Source organism: Notamacropus eugenii, chromosome 2 (assembly GCF_028372415.1).
Source record: "Notamacropus eugenii isolate mMacEug1 chromosome 2, mMacEug1.pri_v2, whole genome shotgun sequence".
NCBI classification, from domain to species: Eukaryota; Metazoa; Chordata; class Mammalia; order Diprotodontia; family Macropodidae; genus Notamacropus; species Notamacropus eugenii.
The window spans coordinates 43,540,132-43,557,735 of NC_092873.1; the positions used below are offsets into that span (position 1 = coordinate 43,540,132).

A 17,604-nucleotide genomic window follows, 5' to 3' on the forward strand; every position below is an offset into this window, starting at 1 on the left:
GATTGAAGTGAGGGCAGAGTTGCACAAAGTCATCAGCCTCACTCTCTCTTCTGGAATCATTAAAGTCCAGTGCCAGGACAAAAGTCAAGATGGCTGGTGATGGCCTAGGATGCAGTGGTCATCTCACTTTTGTGTGAAGATCTCTCAGGAGGGGTACTCCCTTCCCCCTCCTCCCACTTTGAGGCAGCCTGTGACACTTTGGGTTCTCCAGACGGCTGAAAAGGAGGAGGCTGTGAAGGGCTTGGGAAAAATGATCGATATTGTTATTTCCAAAACAAGGCAGTTGAGGAAAGAGTGGTAACTACTGACCCATAAGCCAGTGTTTTGGAATAACCCACATGTGCTGTGAGGGCATCCTTGTGGGGAGTTTAGAAGCCAACTTGGCAGGTGCTTGCCAGTGACATTTGGCAGCTGACTACATCTTCAGAGCCACAATGACAGGTACGGAGAGTACAAAGTATCGCCATGCATCATGTGTTTGATTGTGTTATAAAAAACAAGTGTTTGATTGACTAGAGCAAAGAACTCCCAACAAGCTGCCCCTCGTGCATATGGAAACTCATACCAGATTCCCTGAATCTTGTAATGACAGGGTAACTCTGATTGTGCCTTGGTCATTAATTGGAAGTGAGGAATAATGTGGGGATGATGCTTGCCCAAGGTGCTTACCGTCCTCTTGGAGCATGTCCAGTACAGAGTACAGATGGAAGGGATGCTTTCCAGATGCTCCCATTTCCAGGTGACATTTTGCTGACCGTGTCAAGCCCTGCAACGTTGCACAGGCTCCTTAATGAGATCCAGAGTCATTTGAAAGAGTTCAGCCTCACTGTCCTCGCAGGAACAATTTGTACCTGAGAGAATGCCTCTGGTCCTGCCCGTGCTGTGCATTTGAGTGGACAGCTCATGGAGTCGGTCCATCGTGACACGGATCTTGGACAGATATTCCATATGGACAATGAGCCAGGCCCAGAATTGGACAGGAGGAAGAAAGCTTAGCATATTAGCCTTTCAGAAAATGTACAATGCTTTTAACGATTGCAAGCTTTTCCTTGAAACAAAAGTCCTTGTTTTTAATATTATTCCCACCATGTTGTTTGCCTTTGAGTCATGAGACCCCCACAGACTTTGTGTACCAGTTACACTATGGGCCCAAGAGATACTTATGGGGCAGATGTGGTGGTAGACTGTGCTCACGTGTGGGGCAGGAAAATAGCACAGAAGTCGTGTGAGAAATTCAGCAATAGAAAAAGAGGTGGATTTTTTGTGCAAACTCAAGAAATAGATAGGGTGATGGTGCTCAGGACACTCTCGTGGATGGTCTCTCCCACCCTCATGTGGAATGTTTCTAGAGAGACTTGGACAAGCATTAAACAAGACGATGGGAGGGTGGAGAGTAACCTTGGTGAGGTCACAGATACTTCAAAGTAACTAGTCCCTGTTATTTCAAATGGACTTTATTCTTTCAAATTAAATTTTCTTCCAATCAATAAAAATCTGCTTTTTCTCCTTTCTCTCTCTCCCTACCCCCAAATGAAAAAGACAAGTAATTCCCCCCGCCCCCATCATGAACATGTATAGTTAAGCAAAACACATTTCTGCTTCGGTCGTATCCCAAAAGATCTATGTCTCATTGGGTCTGTCATCTCTGTCAGGAGGCAGGCAGCATGTTTTACCATGACTCCTCTGAAGTCAGTGATGGTCATCGTGTTGATAAGAGATAAGTCTTTCAAAGTTCTCCTTACAATATTGTTATTTTATAAGCTGTCCTTTTGGTCCTGCTTAATTCACTCTGTCAGTTCATACATGTCTTTTCAAATTTCTCTGACATTATCCCCATCATCATGTCTTACAACACAATAGAGTCCTATCATCACATACAATAATTTGTTTAGTTGATTGGCAGGCAACTCCTCAGTTTCCAATTCTTTGCCACCACAAAAGTGATTGCTACAAATATTGTGGTATATATGAAATCTTTCCCTCATTCTTTGATCTCTTTGGGTGTATAGACCTAGTACTAGGAGCACTATGCCAAGGGATGGTCACAGTTTAATCGCTTTTTGGGCAGAGTTCCAAATTGCTTTTCAGAATATCTGCACTAGTTTATAGTTCTACTAAGAGGGCATTAATGTACCTGTTTTTCCGTAGCCTCACTAGCATCTGTCATTTTGCTTTTTTTAATTGATCTTGCCAATCGAATGGATGTAAGATGACCCATTAGAGTTGTTTTAATTTGCATTTCTCTAATTATTAGTGATTTAGAACATTTTTCAAACACTAGTGATACCTTGAATTTCTTTCTCTGAAAACTGTCTATTCACATCCTTTGACAACTGACAATCCTTTATCAGTTGGAGAATAACTTTTATTCTTATAAATTTGAATCAGTCTTTTATATATCTTTGAAATTAGATTTTTATCTATTATATAGAGAAATTTATTGGTAAGATTTCCCCCTGCCCCCCCACCAAATGGGGTTTATACCAATTAATTTTAGAATTTGATATTGAAAAGGTCCTTCCCTCCTTCCTTCCATTCTCTCTTCTTCCTTTCTTCTTCCTCTTTCTTCCTTCCCTTTCCCCTCTCTTCTTCCCTTGTTTCCTCTATCCCTTCCCCTCCCCTTCCTTTTCCCTTCCTCAAGGAACTTACATTCCGGTCAGGGGAAGCAGTGGCCAAGAACGGTAGTAATGGGGGAAATGATGAGTAGAACTCTGTTTCCAAAGGCAGTGGAAGTTGTGATTTGATTACATTCCTCAGAGAAAGAAGTAGAAAACTGAGGGTGGGAAGGAGGTGGGAGATGCATGGGGTGCATAACCCCTCTGCCCCCAGCCAGGACAGAGCCTGGGGAAAGGAGAGCCATAGCTTTTCCCAGGCTTTTTCTCTTGCGATTTGACTTAGGCGGTGAAATATGACAAAACAGCTTGGGGAGAGGAGACATGTGAACCTTGTTTGGGTCAGTCCTTACACTCTGCAGCGTTTGAGTACAGTTGGCTGCAACTGACTAACTCATTGGTGAAGGCTGTGTTTTTTGTTGTTGATTACCATGTTTTTTGGTCATACCGAGGTCTTCTTTCAGATGAACTCCATTTCTTTCCTGGGTGACATGTGAGTTCACACAATTACCTTAGCCCTAATATTGGTCTCAGTTAATCCTTCATTTAGGGTAATGTGTGTAGGTTTTTTTTTTTTTTTTAACACAGTTGGCCAAATAGAGCTTCAGAAGTGATCCTGAAATTGGTTATAGGTTTTGTAGAATCCAGATGTCCTGACATTCTGGGTAGTACACATTCAAGAAAAAGCTGATTTAATATTATGTTTTGGCAGAAGAGCTAAAATCCAGTGAATTAAAGGCTGGTGATTAGGCTGAAAGTATACCCATGTGGAGACATCAATCAGTCAAATGCCATTTAAATTGCTGGATGCTTTCCTGTACTTTTGAGTTAGCAGTTAAGCCAATCAGAAGGAAATATTCCCCAGATGAATCAGCCAAAAATTCTTGCCACAAAATTTGAGTGTTTTATTTTTCCAAAGGAAATAATAATATGGCCAACAATTGGTTTGCTTCTCTTGAAGCAAGAATGGATGTCGTTGCTTTTTCAGAGAAATCTAAACGCTTTATTAGTTCTGAAAAGTCTTATGTGGCCCATCTTGATAGTTTTGCTAAGAAAGAGATATCTCAGTGTGCTGGGGGAGCCCAGAGCCTTCATGCCCCTCAGCAAAATATTAAATTGCACCATTGCTATCCTTGGAGTAGGAATCAGGGCTTCTTGTTTTGCTCTACTTTCTGGTCTCTTATTGAAAAAGGGGCATTTTATCTTCTCCTGCAGCTCTTTCACCAGCCTATTCATGTTTCACTATCACCTTTTGGTGACAAGAGACACATCTGTCAAATGAAATTGGGGAGACTGTTAATTTTCAGCGTGTAGTTATGCATAGAAGACAAAACGCTTCTCCGTCTCCTTGTCTCTTTGTCTCCGTCTCTCTTTCTCCTTTCCCTCACGTAATAGATAAAGTGAAGTCCATGATAGATTTCTCTCTGGTGATACCATTTTCTTCTCTACTCAAGTGTTGTCATTGATTTGAGCTGGAATTTATTTCAGAGATAAAAATAATGCCTTCTTTGGTTAAGTTTGGCAGTAAATTCATTTGACCTCCAACTCTTCCAGTCTGACCCTTCTGTTATATCACCTGATAAGACTTGTGGCACTTAGTCCTGTGTCCTATAATCTTGTATCCTTGCCCCCTTGAAACATCTGCATTCCTTGGGAAATGGCCTGATTAATTTTTAAAGGCATATTATTCTGTTGGTGAATAGAAGTTTATTTCTGATGGGAATATAGATGAGATCCAGTTGTAGAACACATTGATTTGCTAAAGGAGGACCGGAGCAATTTCAGAAATCCCTATTCTATCCAGCTACTATCTTTCCTCAGTTTTTTATCACTATTTGTTCAGAGGAGCAGGACAATTGAGTTCCCTGGACATGTTTGGAATCTGCAAATCCTTTTTTGCAAAAAAAAGTATATTGTAATGTAAATTAGAAGGAGAAGGAGGCAGTGTGGTCACAGCTCCCTGCAAAATCCAGAAATCCTAAAAAACTGTTCTAAATCTCCTTTTAATTAGGTGATATTAGTGAGAGGTCACAGAGTTGGAAAAAAAGCAGAAGAGTTAGGAAGTGTCTTCGATAAATGGGAAATCAACTCCCACCGCTGTGAAAATCAGCTTTCCTCTTCCTCTTAGCAATTAAACAAGTCATTTTTTTTGACAGGTGAAGTGATGACATAAGTACCATATTTTAAAAGGTGACAGCTGAGGGAACATGGAGGTTGGTAGTGAACAAAAATCCAAATTTGGTTTTTTCTCTCCCAGCTTTCCTCACTATACAGGCAAACTTTGGGAAGGTTTATATACTGAAAAGCAACATGGTATAGTGGCTAAAACTCCCTGGAATAAGGAAGACCTGGGTTGGAATTTCCTCTAAGGCTTTTACTGCCTCCGTGACCCTGGGCAAGTCACTTGTTCTCTTTGGGCCTCAGTTTTCTCATTTGTTAAATGACTAGGTTGGAGTCAGTGACCTCCAAGGGTTCTTACAGATCTCTGATGTTAGCAGTTCACCAGTCCGCAAGCATTTCAGTGCGTACTATGAACTAGGCACTGGAGGGAGAAAGAAAAAATGGGTTTGCATTCTAATGGAGGAGAGATTAGGAATGGTTTCACATAGAAGGTGGTGCTTGGGCTGAACCCTGAAGGAAGCCCATAATTCTGCTTCCTTTCTTGACTCTGCAGTCTGGCTTCCATCCTCATCATTCAGTGGAAACTGCTCTTTCCACAAGTTACTAGTGGTTTTTTAATGGTCAGTTCTAATGGCCTTGTCTCAGGCCTCATCCTTCTTGACCTTCCTGTAGCATCTGACCTTGTCAATCAGCCATCTTCGTCTCTGGGTTTTCTTTTCTCTGCTTCCTCTTGGTTCTCCTGTCTCTGACTGTTCCTCCTCAGTCCCCTTTCTTGGACCTTCATCCATGTCATACCCACTAACTATGGATGTTCTCCGAGGCCCAGTCCTAGCCCCTCTTCTCTTTTTGCTCTTTATTGTCTCACTTGGTGAACTCATTGATTTCCATGGGTTCATTTATCAACTTTATGCTAATGATTCCCAGATCTACATATCCAGTTCTAATCTCTCTCTGAGCTCTGTCACAAATGGCCTATTGGACATTTCTAACTGGGTGTACTGTAGCCATCTTAAAGTCAGTGTGTCCAAAACAACTCATTATCTTTCCCCCCAAACCACCTTTCTTCAGAACTTAATTGCTATGGTCACTGCCATCCTTCTAGTCACCTAATTCTTACCTTTGGTCTTCAGTCCCACGTATCTAATTAGTTGCCACATTTGGTAATGTCTTTCTCTATAGCATTTCTCACATACATCCCATTTCTTTCCACTTAGACAGCTGCCACCTAGTTCAGTCCCTTACCCCTTTACCTGGACTATTGCAATAGCCTATTTTTTCCTTTAAAGAATTAAAAAAAAATTTTTTTAATCAATGAAAGTTCACGTACTTCTTTCCTGCCCCCTTTGACAAAGAAAGAAAAACAAAGCCCTTGTTACAAAGATATGAGGTTAAGCTGGACAAATTTCCACACTGGTCTTGTCCAAAAAACCCGAGGTCTCATTCTGCAAATTTAAGCTATTGCCTCTCTGGCAAGTCTTTCAGAGTTGTTTGTCTTTACAATATTGTTGTTACTGTAGAAACCATTCTTCTGGTTCTGCTCACTTCACAGGGCATCCATTTATACAAATCTTCCCCGGTTCTCTGAAACACTTTCCCTTATCACTTCTTGCGGCATAATAATATTCCATCACATTTGTATGCCATAACATGTCTAGCCATTCCCCAATTGATGGGTATCCCTAAGTTTCCAGGTTTTTGCCACTGCAAAAAGAACTGTGGTAACTATTTTTGTATGTGTAGATAGAATTTGTTTTGTTTAGGAATAATCCCTCCCTTAACATACCTTCCCTCCCTTCTCTTCTTTTCCTCTTTTTTTCCTGTTAAGTGAAATGCAATTTTGTACCTGTGAGTGAGGTTCAAGCATTACCTGCTCCCCTGACCCATTCCTCCTTGTTTGTATAGACGATGAATCCTGAACTCTGATAATGTGAGGTAATTTTCCTAGTCCTTCCTCTCTTTTTCCCCACTCTAGTGTATTCCTCTTCTCTTTTCTATCTTTTCTTTTAAGGTCATCAAAACACAGCAGAATCACTCCCAAGCATCTGTCTAATTAGATTCACTCGGTGACCCCTCATGATGATCTGAGGGGATGCCTTTTATCCTCTCTTATTAGAATGTAAACTCTTTATCCTTGCTTAATATCTTCTTCTTGTTTGCTTATGTTTAGCTTTTTATGGTCTCTCTTGACTCCTTTGTTTGCACTTGAAAGTTTCTGGCCTTTTCATCAAGAACATTTAAAAGTCCTTTATTTCATTGAAGGCCCATTTTCCCCCTGTGGGATTATATTCAATTAAGCTAGGTAAGTTATTCTTGCTTTTAAGTGTATACTTTCATCTCTAGGCTTACTGTATTCCAAACTTCTTGACAGTGATGGCTGTTAAATCATGTAGAATTTCACTGACTGCGACTCCTCAGTACTTGAATTCTTTCTCTCTGTCTTCTTGTATTTTTTTTCTTTGACCTGGAAGCTCTGCATTTCCACCAATATTCCTGAGAATTTCCATTTTGGAGTTTCTTTCAGGAAGTACCTAGTGGATTCTTTTTATTTCCATTTTGTCTTCTGGTTCCAAGAACTTTGGCAGTTCTGTTTTTGTTTTCTTAATAAATTTTTGAACTATGATGTCTGGGTTCCTTTTTTGGTCATGGCTTTCAGGTAGTCCAATGATTTTAAAATTAATTCTCTTAGATCTCATTTCTAGGTGCATCGTTTTTGCTTTGAAATCCCTTCCATTTTCTTCTATTTTTTCTTTTCATTTATTTTGGATTTATTTTAATACGTAGTGTCTCATGGAGTCATTGGCTTCTACTTGTTCCATTCTCATTTTCAGGGAGTTTGTAGCTTGGGTAAAGTTTTTATAGATCTTGTATCAAGCTGTTACTTCCCTTTCTGATTCTTTGCTCAGTAGCTTTCATTTTTTTTCTAGTTTTTTTCTCTATAGTACTCTCATTTTAATTATGCAAACATTTTTAGGGTTTCTAAAAAAAATCTCTTGCTTCATTTCTTCCAGGAATTCTAGCTGAAATTATGCCCAGTCTGTGTTTTCCTTTGAGGCTTCGCTTGTAGATATTTCACAGTTATTTTCTTCAGGGTTTATGTGTTGGGTGTCCATATTACCATCATAGTATTTTTGTGGTGAGTTTTGTTTGTTTGTTTGCCCATTCTTCCAACCTCCTTCCTAACTTCAGACCTGGTGTTAGTGCAGGACTATGTGCACTTCTGGAGGGAATGTTTGGATTCTGCTGCTTTCTTGAGGATTCCATGTTGAGGCTGGGGATCTGCAAGGTTTCAGCGCTCCCAAAGTAGCCTGAATCAGGATAAAGTCTAATTTCTGCTTTCTTGGTCTGAGCTCTGTATGTTCCAGATGTGGATTTGGTTCTGAGCAACAGTCATGGGATTTGCCCCATTTGGAGTTTCAGTAGACTGCTGATGGACTCATCCATAGCTGGAAAACCACGCTGGGTCAGAGACAGAAGTTCAGGCTCCCATTTGGTGTGGGATTCCTGGCTTGATTATTCAGTTGTAGGCTTGTACGAAGACCATACACTTGTAGGGTCACAATCACACAACTGCTTGCTTTCGAACTTGCTCTTTTCTTAGCCTAGGGCATGTAATTGCTCATTACCCTGTAAAGCCATCCATAGGTACAGGTTTCCTCCTCAATCCACCTTGAATCTGGAACTGGTTCATGAACAGGAGAGCTGCCCATTGTCCCCTATTTCTGCCCCTTTCTGCTGGATCTGGGACCTCTTGTTGCCCTGAAGATCCAATCCTTAGTGTCACAGACATTTCTGTCTTTTTCCCCATACTGACCTGACTGGAAAAGTGACTCACTAATTTTTTTCCTGGATTTCCTGATCAGAATTCAATCTGGTGCATTTTGTAAATCTCAGTGAAGGAGTTGTGTGGTAGAACTTGGATGTACGTAAGAATCCTGCTATTGTGCCATCTTGACTTTGTCAAAATAGCCCCTTAATTGATCTCACTACCCCAAATCTCTCCCTAGTCCAGCCTATCCTCCGCACCACTTCTATAGTGGTTTTCCTACATCATAGGTCTGATCATATTACACCAATCTTCTGAGTCAATGCATTCTTCAGACTTCCTATTACAACTAAGATCTAACATAAGCTCTGTTTGACTTTTAAAAGTTCTTAAACAAATGGCTCCTTCCTATCTCATTAATTTTCTTACCCCTAATTCCTTTTCACATATCCTGTGGTCCAACCACACTCTTCTCACTCATAGGGTTCTTCTTTCCTGTCCCATACCTTTGTGTTCTCCATCCCACCTGTACATGGCTGCTTGTAGGGTCCCTAGATTCCTTCAGTACTCAGCTCAAATCGCTGGATCACCAGCTGCGATAGAGTCCCACCTCCTGTATCACCTTCCATCCCCTCTGTCGAGATGTTGTTTGTGCCTGTATGTACATGTGCCTGAATGAACGTGAATTCCTTGAGGGCAAAAGCTATCTTTTTCTTTTTCTTTGCATCCCCAGTGCTCCATGTTTGCTGATTGTTGATTGAAAGATGGGGAGATATTGGTGAAGCATAGTACAGTTAGAAGGATTCAGAAATTGTTGTAAATCCATACTTGAATGGTTATCATTAATGATTCGGTGTTGACTGGGAAGTAGTTCTTCAGCTGAGCATCCTCACATACTTTCTTAGGCCTTATCTTAGTGACCATTTTGTCTGTGGCTTGGACAAAGACATAGATTGTATCTTCATCAGGTTGCAGATATCACATAGCTAGGAGACTGTTAACTCACTACATGTCACAACAGGCTAGGGCAGAAGTGGGGAACCTGTGACCTCAAGGCCTGTTGTGGCCCTCTAGGTCCTCAAGTGTGGACCTTTGATGGAATCAAAAGAACCACATTGATTCTAACCCTAAATCAAAAGAGCCTCAATCTGAGGACATAGAGGGCCACGTGTGGCCTCAAGGCTGCAGGTTCCCCACTCCTGAAGGGCATTGGGTTGAGTTGAATAAGTCAACATTGAATAATAATAAACATAAATCTTAGGGCCTCAAAGGCTATCTTGTTCAACCTTCCATTTTATAGAAGAGGAAATTAAGACCTGGAGGGATGAGCAATTTGCTTGAGGTTAGATGTGGGATTTGAACCCAGGTCCTTTGATTCCAGAAACGTTGCTCTTTCTAGTGAGCCAGGCTGGAATTAAATTTACCAGTGCAGAATGGGGGGAGGGTTACATGGTTAGACTGCAGCTTGATTGCAAAAGATCCTGTGGTTAAAAGACTTCAAGAACAGTCAGGGTCAGCAGAGTAAGAGGGCATCCAGAAAAGCAAATGTGATCATCATCCACTTTAGAAGAGACATTTTTCCAGGAATAAGGTGGTGCTGGTCCCTCTCCATTTTGTCCCAGTCAGATCACTTTCGGAGGATTCTGCTCAGTACCGGATACCCCAATTTAGAAGGAACATTGATAAGATGTAGAAAGTCCAGAACAGTGAAGGAACTAGAGCCTGTGACTTAGGAGAAGGATCTGTGGAGAAAAATGGGAATTTGTGTCCTGGAGAAGAGAAGACTAGAGGGGGGACACTTGAGCTTTCTTCAGGTATTTGAAGGACTGTTGTATGGAAGAGGTTTAAGACTTGTTCTCTTCCTCAAATGGTGAAGTAGAAGCACTTTAGGGAGTTGTTTCAGTCAGGCCTGATGGTAGGTGAAGACTGTGCTGGTGTGGGGTCCTTATTCACCTTCCAGTTGAGCTGGCCTCCTCCTGAGGTTCCTTCACACCTGAGATGCTGCTCTCAAAGGATGAGTGGAATTTTACCAGGGCTGTCTCATCCTTAGCTGGCCGCCCACTTGGTAATGACACCTCTGGCCCTTGTGACCCAAGGACCCAGGGAACTATCTGAAAAAGCAGAAAAGGGATTGGAGGCTTTCAGGGAATTTTAATTTTCTCTGGGCATCCAGCTTCTGAGAATGGCTAAGGATTCTAGATTAGTAAATCCCTTTTAGTAAAGGATTTGGCCAGAAAAGTTCATTTAAATTTTCATTCCTCCTTTTTAAGGTAGATGCTGATATTTTACAGTTATATTTTCTTGGTGATGGTGCTAGTTTTTATAACAACTCCAAGACAATTGATGAGCTGAGTCTCTGTGGCCTTGAAGCCAGGGAATTCAGTGGTCCCTGATTTTTTACTTTGTCTTACATACGAGCTCATGACTTGTGATGTCCAGGACATGTCCTTTCTCTTTGCCTGAGCATCATCACAGGCTGTTCCTGAGTTTTCTTCCTTTCAGACCCTTAGCTAGTGCCCTTGGGAAGATTTTGGTGAAGACCAGGCTAGAAGCCCTGACTTCCTGTTGTTTGGGATTCCATAAGCCTCAGAGCAAAATACAGCCATCCTGCCTGCTTTCTCACTCCAGCTCCTTCCTTCCTTCCTTCCTTCCTTCCTTCCTTCCTTCCTTCCTTCCTTCCTTCCTTCCTTCCTTCCTTCCTTCCTTCCTTCCTTCCTTCCTTCCTTCCTTCCTTCCTTCCTTCCTTCCTTCCTTCCTTCCTCTTCTTCCTCCATTTTCCTCTAAGTTCTTTGCTACTACAAAAGTTCTGTTATGAGTATTTTTGTATACTTGGGACTTTTCCCTGTTTTTTCACCTCCTGGCAGTATACAATATAATATATCTATCTATCTATCTGAGACAAAGGGCATGTACAGTCTAGTAACTTTTTAGTAAAATTTTGGATTGTTTTTTTTAATTAATTAATTTATTTTTAGTTTTCAACATCCATTTCTGTAAGATTTTGAGTTTCAAATTTTCTTTCCATCTTTCCCTTCCTCCCATCCTGAGATGGCGTGCAATCTGATTATCCTTTCCCCTAGTCTGCCCTCCCTTCTATCTCCCCCCCCTTATTCCTTCCCCCTTACTTTCTTGTAGGGCAAAATAGATTTCTATACCCCATTGCCTATATATCTTATTTCCCAGTTGTTTGTAAAAACAGTTTTTAACATCTGTTTTTAAAACTTTAAGTTCCAAATTCTCTTCCTTCTTCCCTTCTCACTCACCCTCATTGAGAAGGCAAGCAATTCAATATAGGTTATACATGTGTAATTATGCAAAACACATCCATAATATTTATGTTGTGAAAGACTAACTATATTTCCCTCCATTCTATCCTGCCCCCCACTTACTCTATTTTCAACTTTGATCCTGTCCCTTTTCAGAAATGTTTACTTCTGACTACTCCCTTCTCCAATCTACCCTCCCTTCTATCATTCCCTGCCCACACCCCCCTCGCCCCTTTTACTTTCCTGTAGGGTAAGATACCCAATTGAGTTTGTGTGTTATTCTCTCCTAAAGCTAAACCTGTTGAGAGTAAGGTTCATTTATTCCCTTTCACCTCCCTTCTATTGTAAAACCTTTTTCTTGCCTCTTTTATGTGAGATAATTTACCCCATTCTATCTCTCCCTTTCTCCTCCCAATATATTCCTCTCTTACCCCTTAATTTTATTTTTTAGATATCATCCCTTCAGATTCAACTCATCCTGTGCCATCTGTCTGTCTGTCTATCTTTCTGTCTATCTATCTGTCTATTTATCTGTCTATCCTTACTCCAACTACCCCAATACTAAGTAAGGTCTCATGAGTTACAAATATCATCTTTCCATGTAGGATGTAAACAATTCAACTTTAATAAGTCCCTTATGATTCCTCTTTCCTGTTTACCTTTTCATGCTTCTTTTGATTCTTGTATCTGAAAGTCAGATTTTCTATACAACTCTGGTCTTTTCAGCAAGAATGCTTGAAAGTCCTTTATTTCATTGAAATTCCTTTTCCCCCTTTGATAGTTTTGCTGGGTAGGTGATAATTGGTTTTAATCCTAGCTCCTCTGATCTCTGGAATATCGTATTCCAAGCCCTTCAATCCTTTAATGTAGAAGCTGCTAGGTCTTGTGTTATCCTGACTGTATTTGACAATATTTGAATTGTCTTTTTCTGACTGCTTGCAATATTTTCTCCTTGATCTGGGAGCTTTGGAATTTGGCTACAACATTCCTAGGAGTTTTTCTTTTTGGATCTCTTTCAAGAGGTGATTGGTGGATTCTTTCCATTTCTATTTTACCCTCTGGTTCTGGAATATCAGGGCAGTTTTTCTTGATAATTTCTTGAAAGATGATGTCTAGGCTCTTCTTTTGATCATGGGTTTCAGGTAGTCAAATAATTTTAAAATTATCTCTCCTGCATCTATTTTCCAGGTGAGTGGTTTTTCCAGTGAGATATTTCATATTGTCTTCAATGTTTTAATTTTTATAATTTCTTGATTTCTCATAAAGTCATTAGCTTCCATTTTCTCCATTCTAATTTTTAAGGAATTATTGTTTTCAGTGAGCTTTTGGACCTCCTTTTCCATCTGGCCAACCCTGTTTTTTAAAGCATTCTTCTCCTTTTTTTGCTTTTTGGACCTCTTTTGCCATTTGGGTTAGTCTATTTTTTTGGATCTCTTTTAGCAAACTGTTGACTCACTTTTCATGATTTTCTTGGATCACTGTCATTTCTCTTCCTTTCTTCTCTTACTTGATTTTCAAAATCCTTTTTGAGCTCTTCATGGCCTGCAACCAATTCATATTTTTCTTGGAGGCTTTTGGGTAGGAGCTTTTGACTTTTTTTTCTAGTTGTATGTTTCGATCTTCTTTGTCACCAAAGTAAGATTCTGTAGTCTGACTTTTTTTCTTCTATTTGCTCATGTTCCCAGCCACATACTTGACTTTCTAATTCTTTGTTAAGGTAGGACTCTGTTTCCAATGGGGGTGGAGGTGGATGTACTGTCCCAGGCTTCAGGGTTTTTGTATCAAGTGCTTGATCATCCATCTATGGGCCCCCAGCTCTCGAAGCCACCACTGCTGCAGGTGCTGCTTCCTCCTCCACCCTGGGGCTGGGACCAGACACCAGCCAGACCTCCTCCCTCCCCCACTGACCTTCCACTGACCTTTCCACTGCTGTCTTTGCTGTTTGTGGGTTGAAAAGTCTGGAAACTGTCACAGCTGGCAGCAATTCAATCCCCAGAGACCTGCTTTGTTCCTGTCTGTGCTGGGGCAGCCCAGGCTGGACTGTGCCCTGCCCCCAGCCTGGCATTATAGACACTTCCCAGCCACCTTTCAGGCTGTCTTGGGCTGGAGATTTGCTTCCCTCTGTCATTCTGTGGGTTCTGAAGCTCCAGAATTTGTTTAGAGCCATTTTTTACAGATATTTGCAGGGGTTTGGGGGGAGAGCTCAAGCAAGTCCCTGCTTTTACTCCACCATCTTGGCTCTGCCCCTAGACTTTTCCAGAATGGTTGAACCAGTTTATAATGGCCTCGCTGGTGGATTACTGCGCTTTCTCCCTGTTCCCAACACGGATTAGCCTTAGTCAGTTTTTTTCCAGTCTGATGGGTAGGAGGTAAAGCCTGAGATCTACAAGATTTGTGTTGTTCTTATTGTTGGTGATAATGATCATGTTGTCATGTGCTTATTGATCACTTGAACTTTTTCATTTGAAATGTCTTCTTTCAATCCTCTGCCCTCATCTCTGGTATTGACACCTTGGGGTCAGTTTCCCATGTCTGGACTCTTGGACCTTTAGCAGATGTGTGCTGGAAACATGCACACACACATACATACGTATACATAGACATGTACACCCATACACATACATACACACATATACACACACACACATATTTATATATATTTGCCCAGTCGGCTGTTTCTTTTCTCTTTTCAGCTGCATTGATTTTTTGGTTTGTGTTATGTACCAGGCAGTTTTGATATGTAATTAAAATGCTCTTTTTATGTTTTATGTTCAAGTCTGTGCCTTTTGGAATTAGACATTTTCCCCTCCAGCCATTGAGGTGCAAGGTACTGCCTCGCTGAAATTCTGCTGACATTTTTTATGTCCTAACCTAAAAGGTCACCACATAAAAGACTGGTTTGGGCTGCTTTTTTCTCTCCTTTGTCTTCCCCTCTAAGAAGACTGGTACTGAGAAGCAGGAGCTCATTTCTGGGCCGCGGTGCCTGTACCCCTTTGCAGAGGTGTGTTAGAGCGTAGCCTTGTGGCGGTCTATTCTGGTAAAGTGTCCTTGTGAACCAGGTGGTTGATAGATATCTTTAATTAACTCCAGAAAATGTCAAGATTAGATGAAAAGGCTAATAGGAGCTAGTGGAATAATGACATCCAATTTTTGGCCTTGCCCAAGTTTGAATGGGTTTGCTGTAAAAGGCAAATAGGTTCATGTAGTCATATTAACTCTACCACTAGGGCTGTTGATTTCGTTTTCTGACCTCTAGCTCTTTGGTGAAACTAATACCAACAGCAAGAGTAGTAATGATGTAAAGCTAATCCAGTAGGCTCACAGCCTGGTCTGGGGCAGGGGAAGGAGCGGGGGACCTGGGTTCACATCTTAGAAGGAAGTAAGCATTTATCAAGTGCTTACTGTATACCGGGTACTGTGCTGACACAAATACAAGCAAAAAGAACAACAGAGATAACAAGACCACAAAGAAGAGCTGCAAAGTGGGGGATGGTTGCCAAGTTTTGAAGCTGGGAATAGGGCTGAGGGGGGAGGGGAGTAGAAACCTCCTCGGGTCCCTGCTCCCCAGTGGGAGATGGGGCTGGCAGTTCCCAGGGCTTTCCAGATTGCAGTGGTGGTTGGCTGTCCCTGGGCAACAGGTTGGGAAGTCTGGACGCCTGGGGCAGGAGGCCTTAGGGGAATGGAGGCTCAGGAGGAGCAGGAGACCTTAGGGGAATGGAGGCTCAGGAGGAGCAGGAAGCTTTAGGGGAATGGAGGAGCAGGAGACCTTTGGGGAGTGGAGACTCAGGAGGAGCAGGAGGCCTTAGGGGAGTGGAGGCTCAGGAGGAACAGTGGGGCTGGAGAGGAGTGGAGGCCTTCCTCAGGAGGAACTTGCCAGTGGGACACAGCCAATCTCTCTGCTTAATGAGGGGGCGGAGGAATCTGGCCCAGATGACTAAGATTCCTTCTGGTCTAAAAATCAATGATTTGACTAACTGAGAACTGAGCCATATATTGGATCAAGTGTAGACTCTCTTGCTGACAAGTGGTGACTCAAGAGGATGCTTTCTTTGAATTGTTTTTCTGGTATTTGGGCAGAATTTGCACTGCCAATGCCTCCTGTTCCCAAAAGCAGACTGAGAAGCAGTCTTTGGCTATGCAATCCATCCATAGGTTTTGCAGCCCTCCCTTCCCCAGGCATACTGTCCTAGGTTTCTTTAGTGGATGTTGCCAATTTTTGACTTGGAAATGGGGTATGGAGATTTTGCTAACCTTGGTGATGTGAAGAGGGAGGTTAGGGTGTGTGTGTGTGTGTGTGTGTGTGTGTGTGTGTGTGTGTGTGTGTGTGTGTGTGTGTGTGTGTGTATGCATATGTAGTATGTGTAGAGACAGCTGAGGTCTGCTTGCTGGGTAGATGACTTGCTCTATGATCATAAGGATGCTAGAATTTACGTAGTACTTCAGGATCTACAAGAAAGTGCTTTTCCATATGTTTTCTTGCTTGATCCTTGCAACAAGCCTACGTGGGAGGTGCTGTTATGAGCCCTATTTTACAGATGAGGAAACTGAGCCAGAGAAAGGTTAGGTTAGGGAGTATCTGAGACCAGATCTGAATTCTGGTTTTCTTGAGTCTAAGTTCAGTGCTCTAGGCATCGGGCCGCTTAGCTGGCAGGACCACAGTGTCGGGAGTCTTCCCCTTGCTATCTCCCAGCAAGTTCACAGGTTTGTGTTGGGCTTCAAGAACTTGTTAAATACCAGTTTATCAAGCATTCGTTGTAGCTAGCTGACCTAAGTAGTTACAAGTCTTAAGAAAAGACTCTTATGATTTGGGAGAATGAATATGCCAGAGTTGGAGAACTCATCTTGCTAAATTGTAGAGAGAACCTTTAAGAATTTTGCATCCTATCTCTGCAGGCACCACACCAATCCAGTAGGTACCGAATGGCGATGGAAGATGGATCAGCCTGATGTGATCTTAGAACAAGCAATCGAAAATCATCAGAACATGATCAGACAGTTTAAAGGTATTTCTCTCTCGGAAGTAAGACCTCCCATTCTAGTCTGTCTATGAAATGCCCAGGATCTGAATTGCCTTAACTTTGTTAAATGTTTGGACAGGAAAATAAGAATTCCACCCCCCTACCCACTCCCCCTGCCCCAGGACCATTTACCATTTTCTTTTCTTTCATTGGCAGCTTTTACTTCCTATTTGACTTTAAAAAAGATGAATCATTAACATGAAATAGCTTTTCTTGCCTTTGGGCCTCAGAGACTCATTTGCTTTGGTCAGGTTTTCTCCCCCAGCTGCCTAATTACCTGGGCACCTTTTTTTGGGTCAGGTTTTCCTGTTACACAGACCTGTTGAACATCCTGAGCTGATATGCATTGATGAGTGAATATGATCTTGGCGATGGGGTGAGATGGGTCAGGGGGCTGGTGAAGCAATTTCAGTTAACAACAGAATTTGAGTTCCGTGCTTTATTCATCTTGTTTTTTATTGGAGTTTGGAGGAGATTGGAGAACAGGATCTGTGTAGGTAGAATTGGATCAGGGAGTTTGAGAAGTTGAGTGTGCAATCTGCACAAGTGGAGGGAGCGGCCTCATGAGGGAGATCCCAGGTTGGTCAGAGGAGCCAGATAAGGTCTTTGCCTCTGATCCTTTCTCAGGTTGAGCCAAGGGTGGCTGCTTTAATGTGTGGCACATGAGACAGGACAATATCAACAGGACAGTGTGACGTTTGTTTGCAGATAATGTTTAGCTCAGAGCTGACCTCTTTTGTAAAAATCATCAAGCTGATTTGATACTGCAGTTGGGAGTATAAAGGACTCTCTGTCTCACTAGTCTGTGTGTGTGTGTGTGTGTG

General features: G+C 41.9%; 1 protein-coding gene across 4 annotated transcripts in view; it reads left to right on the forward strand.

Moving 5' to 3' along the window:
* TYW1B (tRNA-yW synthesizing protein 1 homolog B) overlaps positions 1-17,604 on the forward strand; it is a 247,718-nt gene that overhangs the window by 80,008 nt on the left and 150,106 nt on the right. For all 4 annotated transcript variants that reach the window (XM_072640105.1, XM_072640106.1, XM_072640107.1 and 1 more), the window contains one exon: positions 16,656-16,765. In XM_072640105.1, the coding sequence (XP_072496206.1) occupies positions 16,656-16,765 (110 nt within the window). The remainder of the gene's footprint in view (positions 1-16,655; positions 16,766-17,604) is intronic.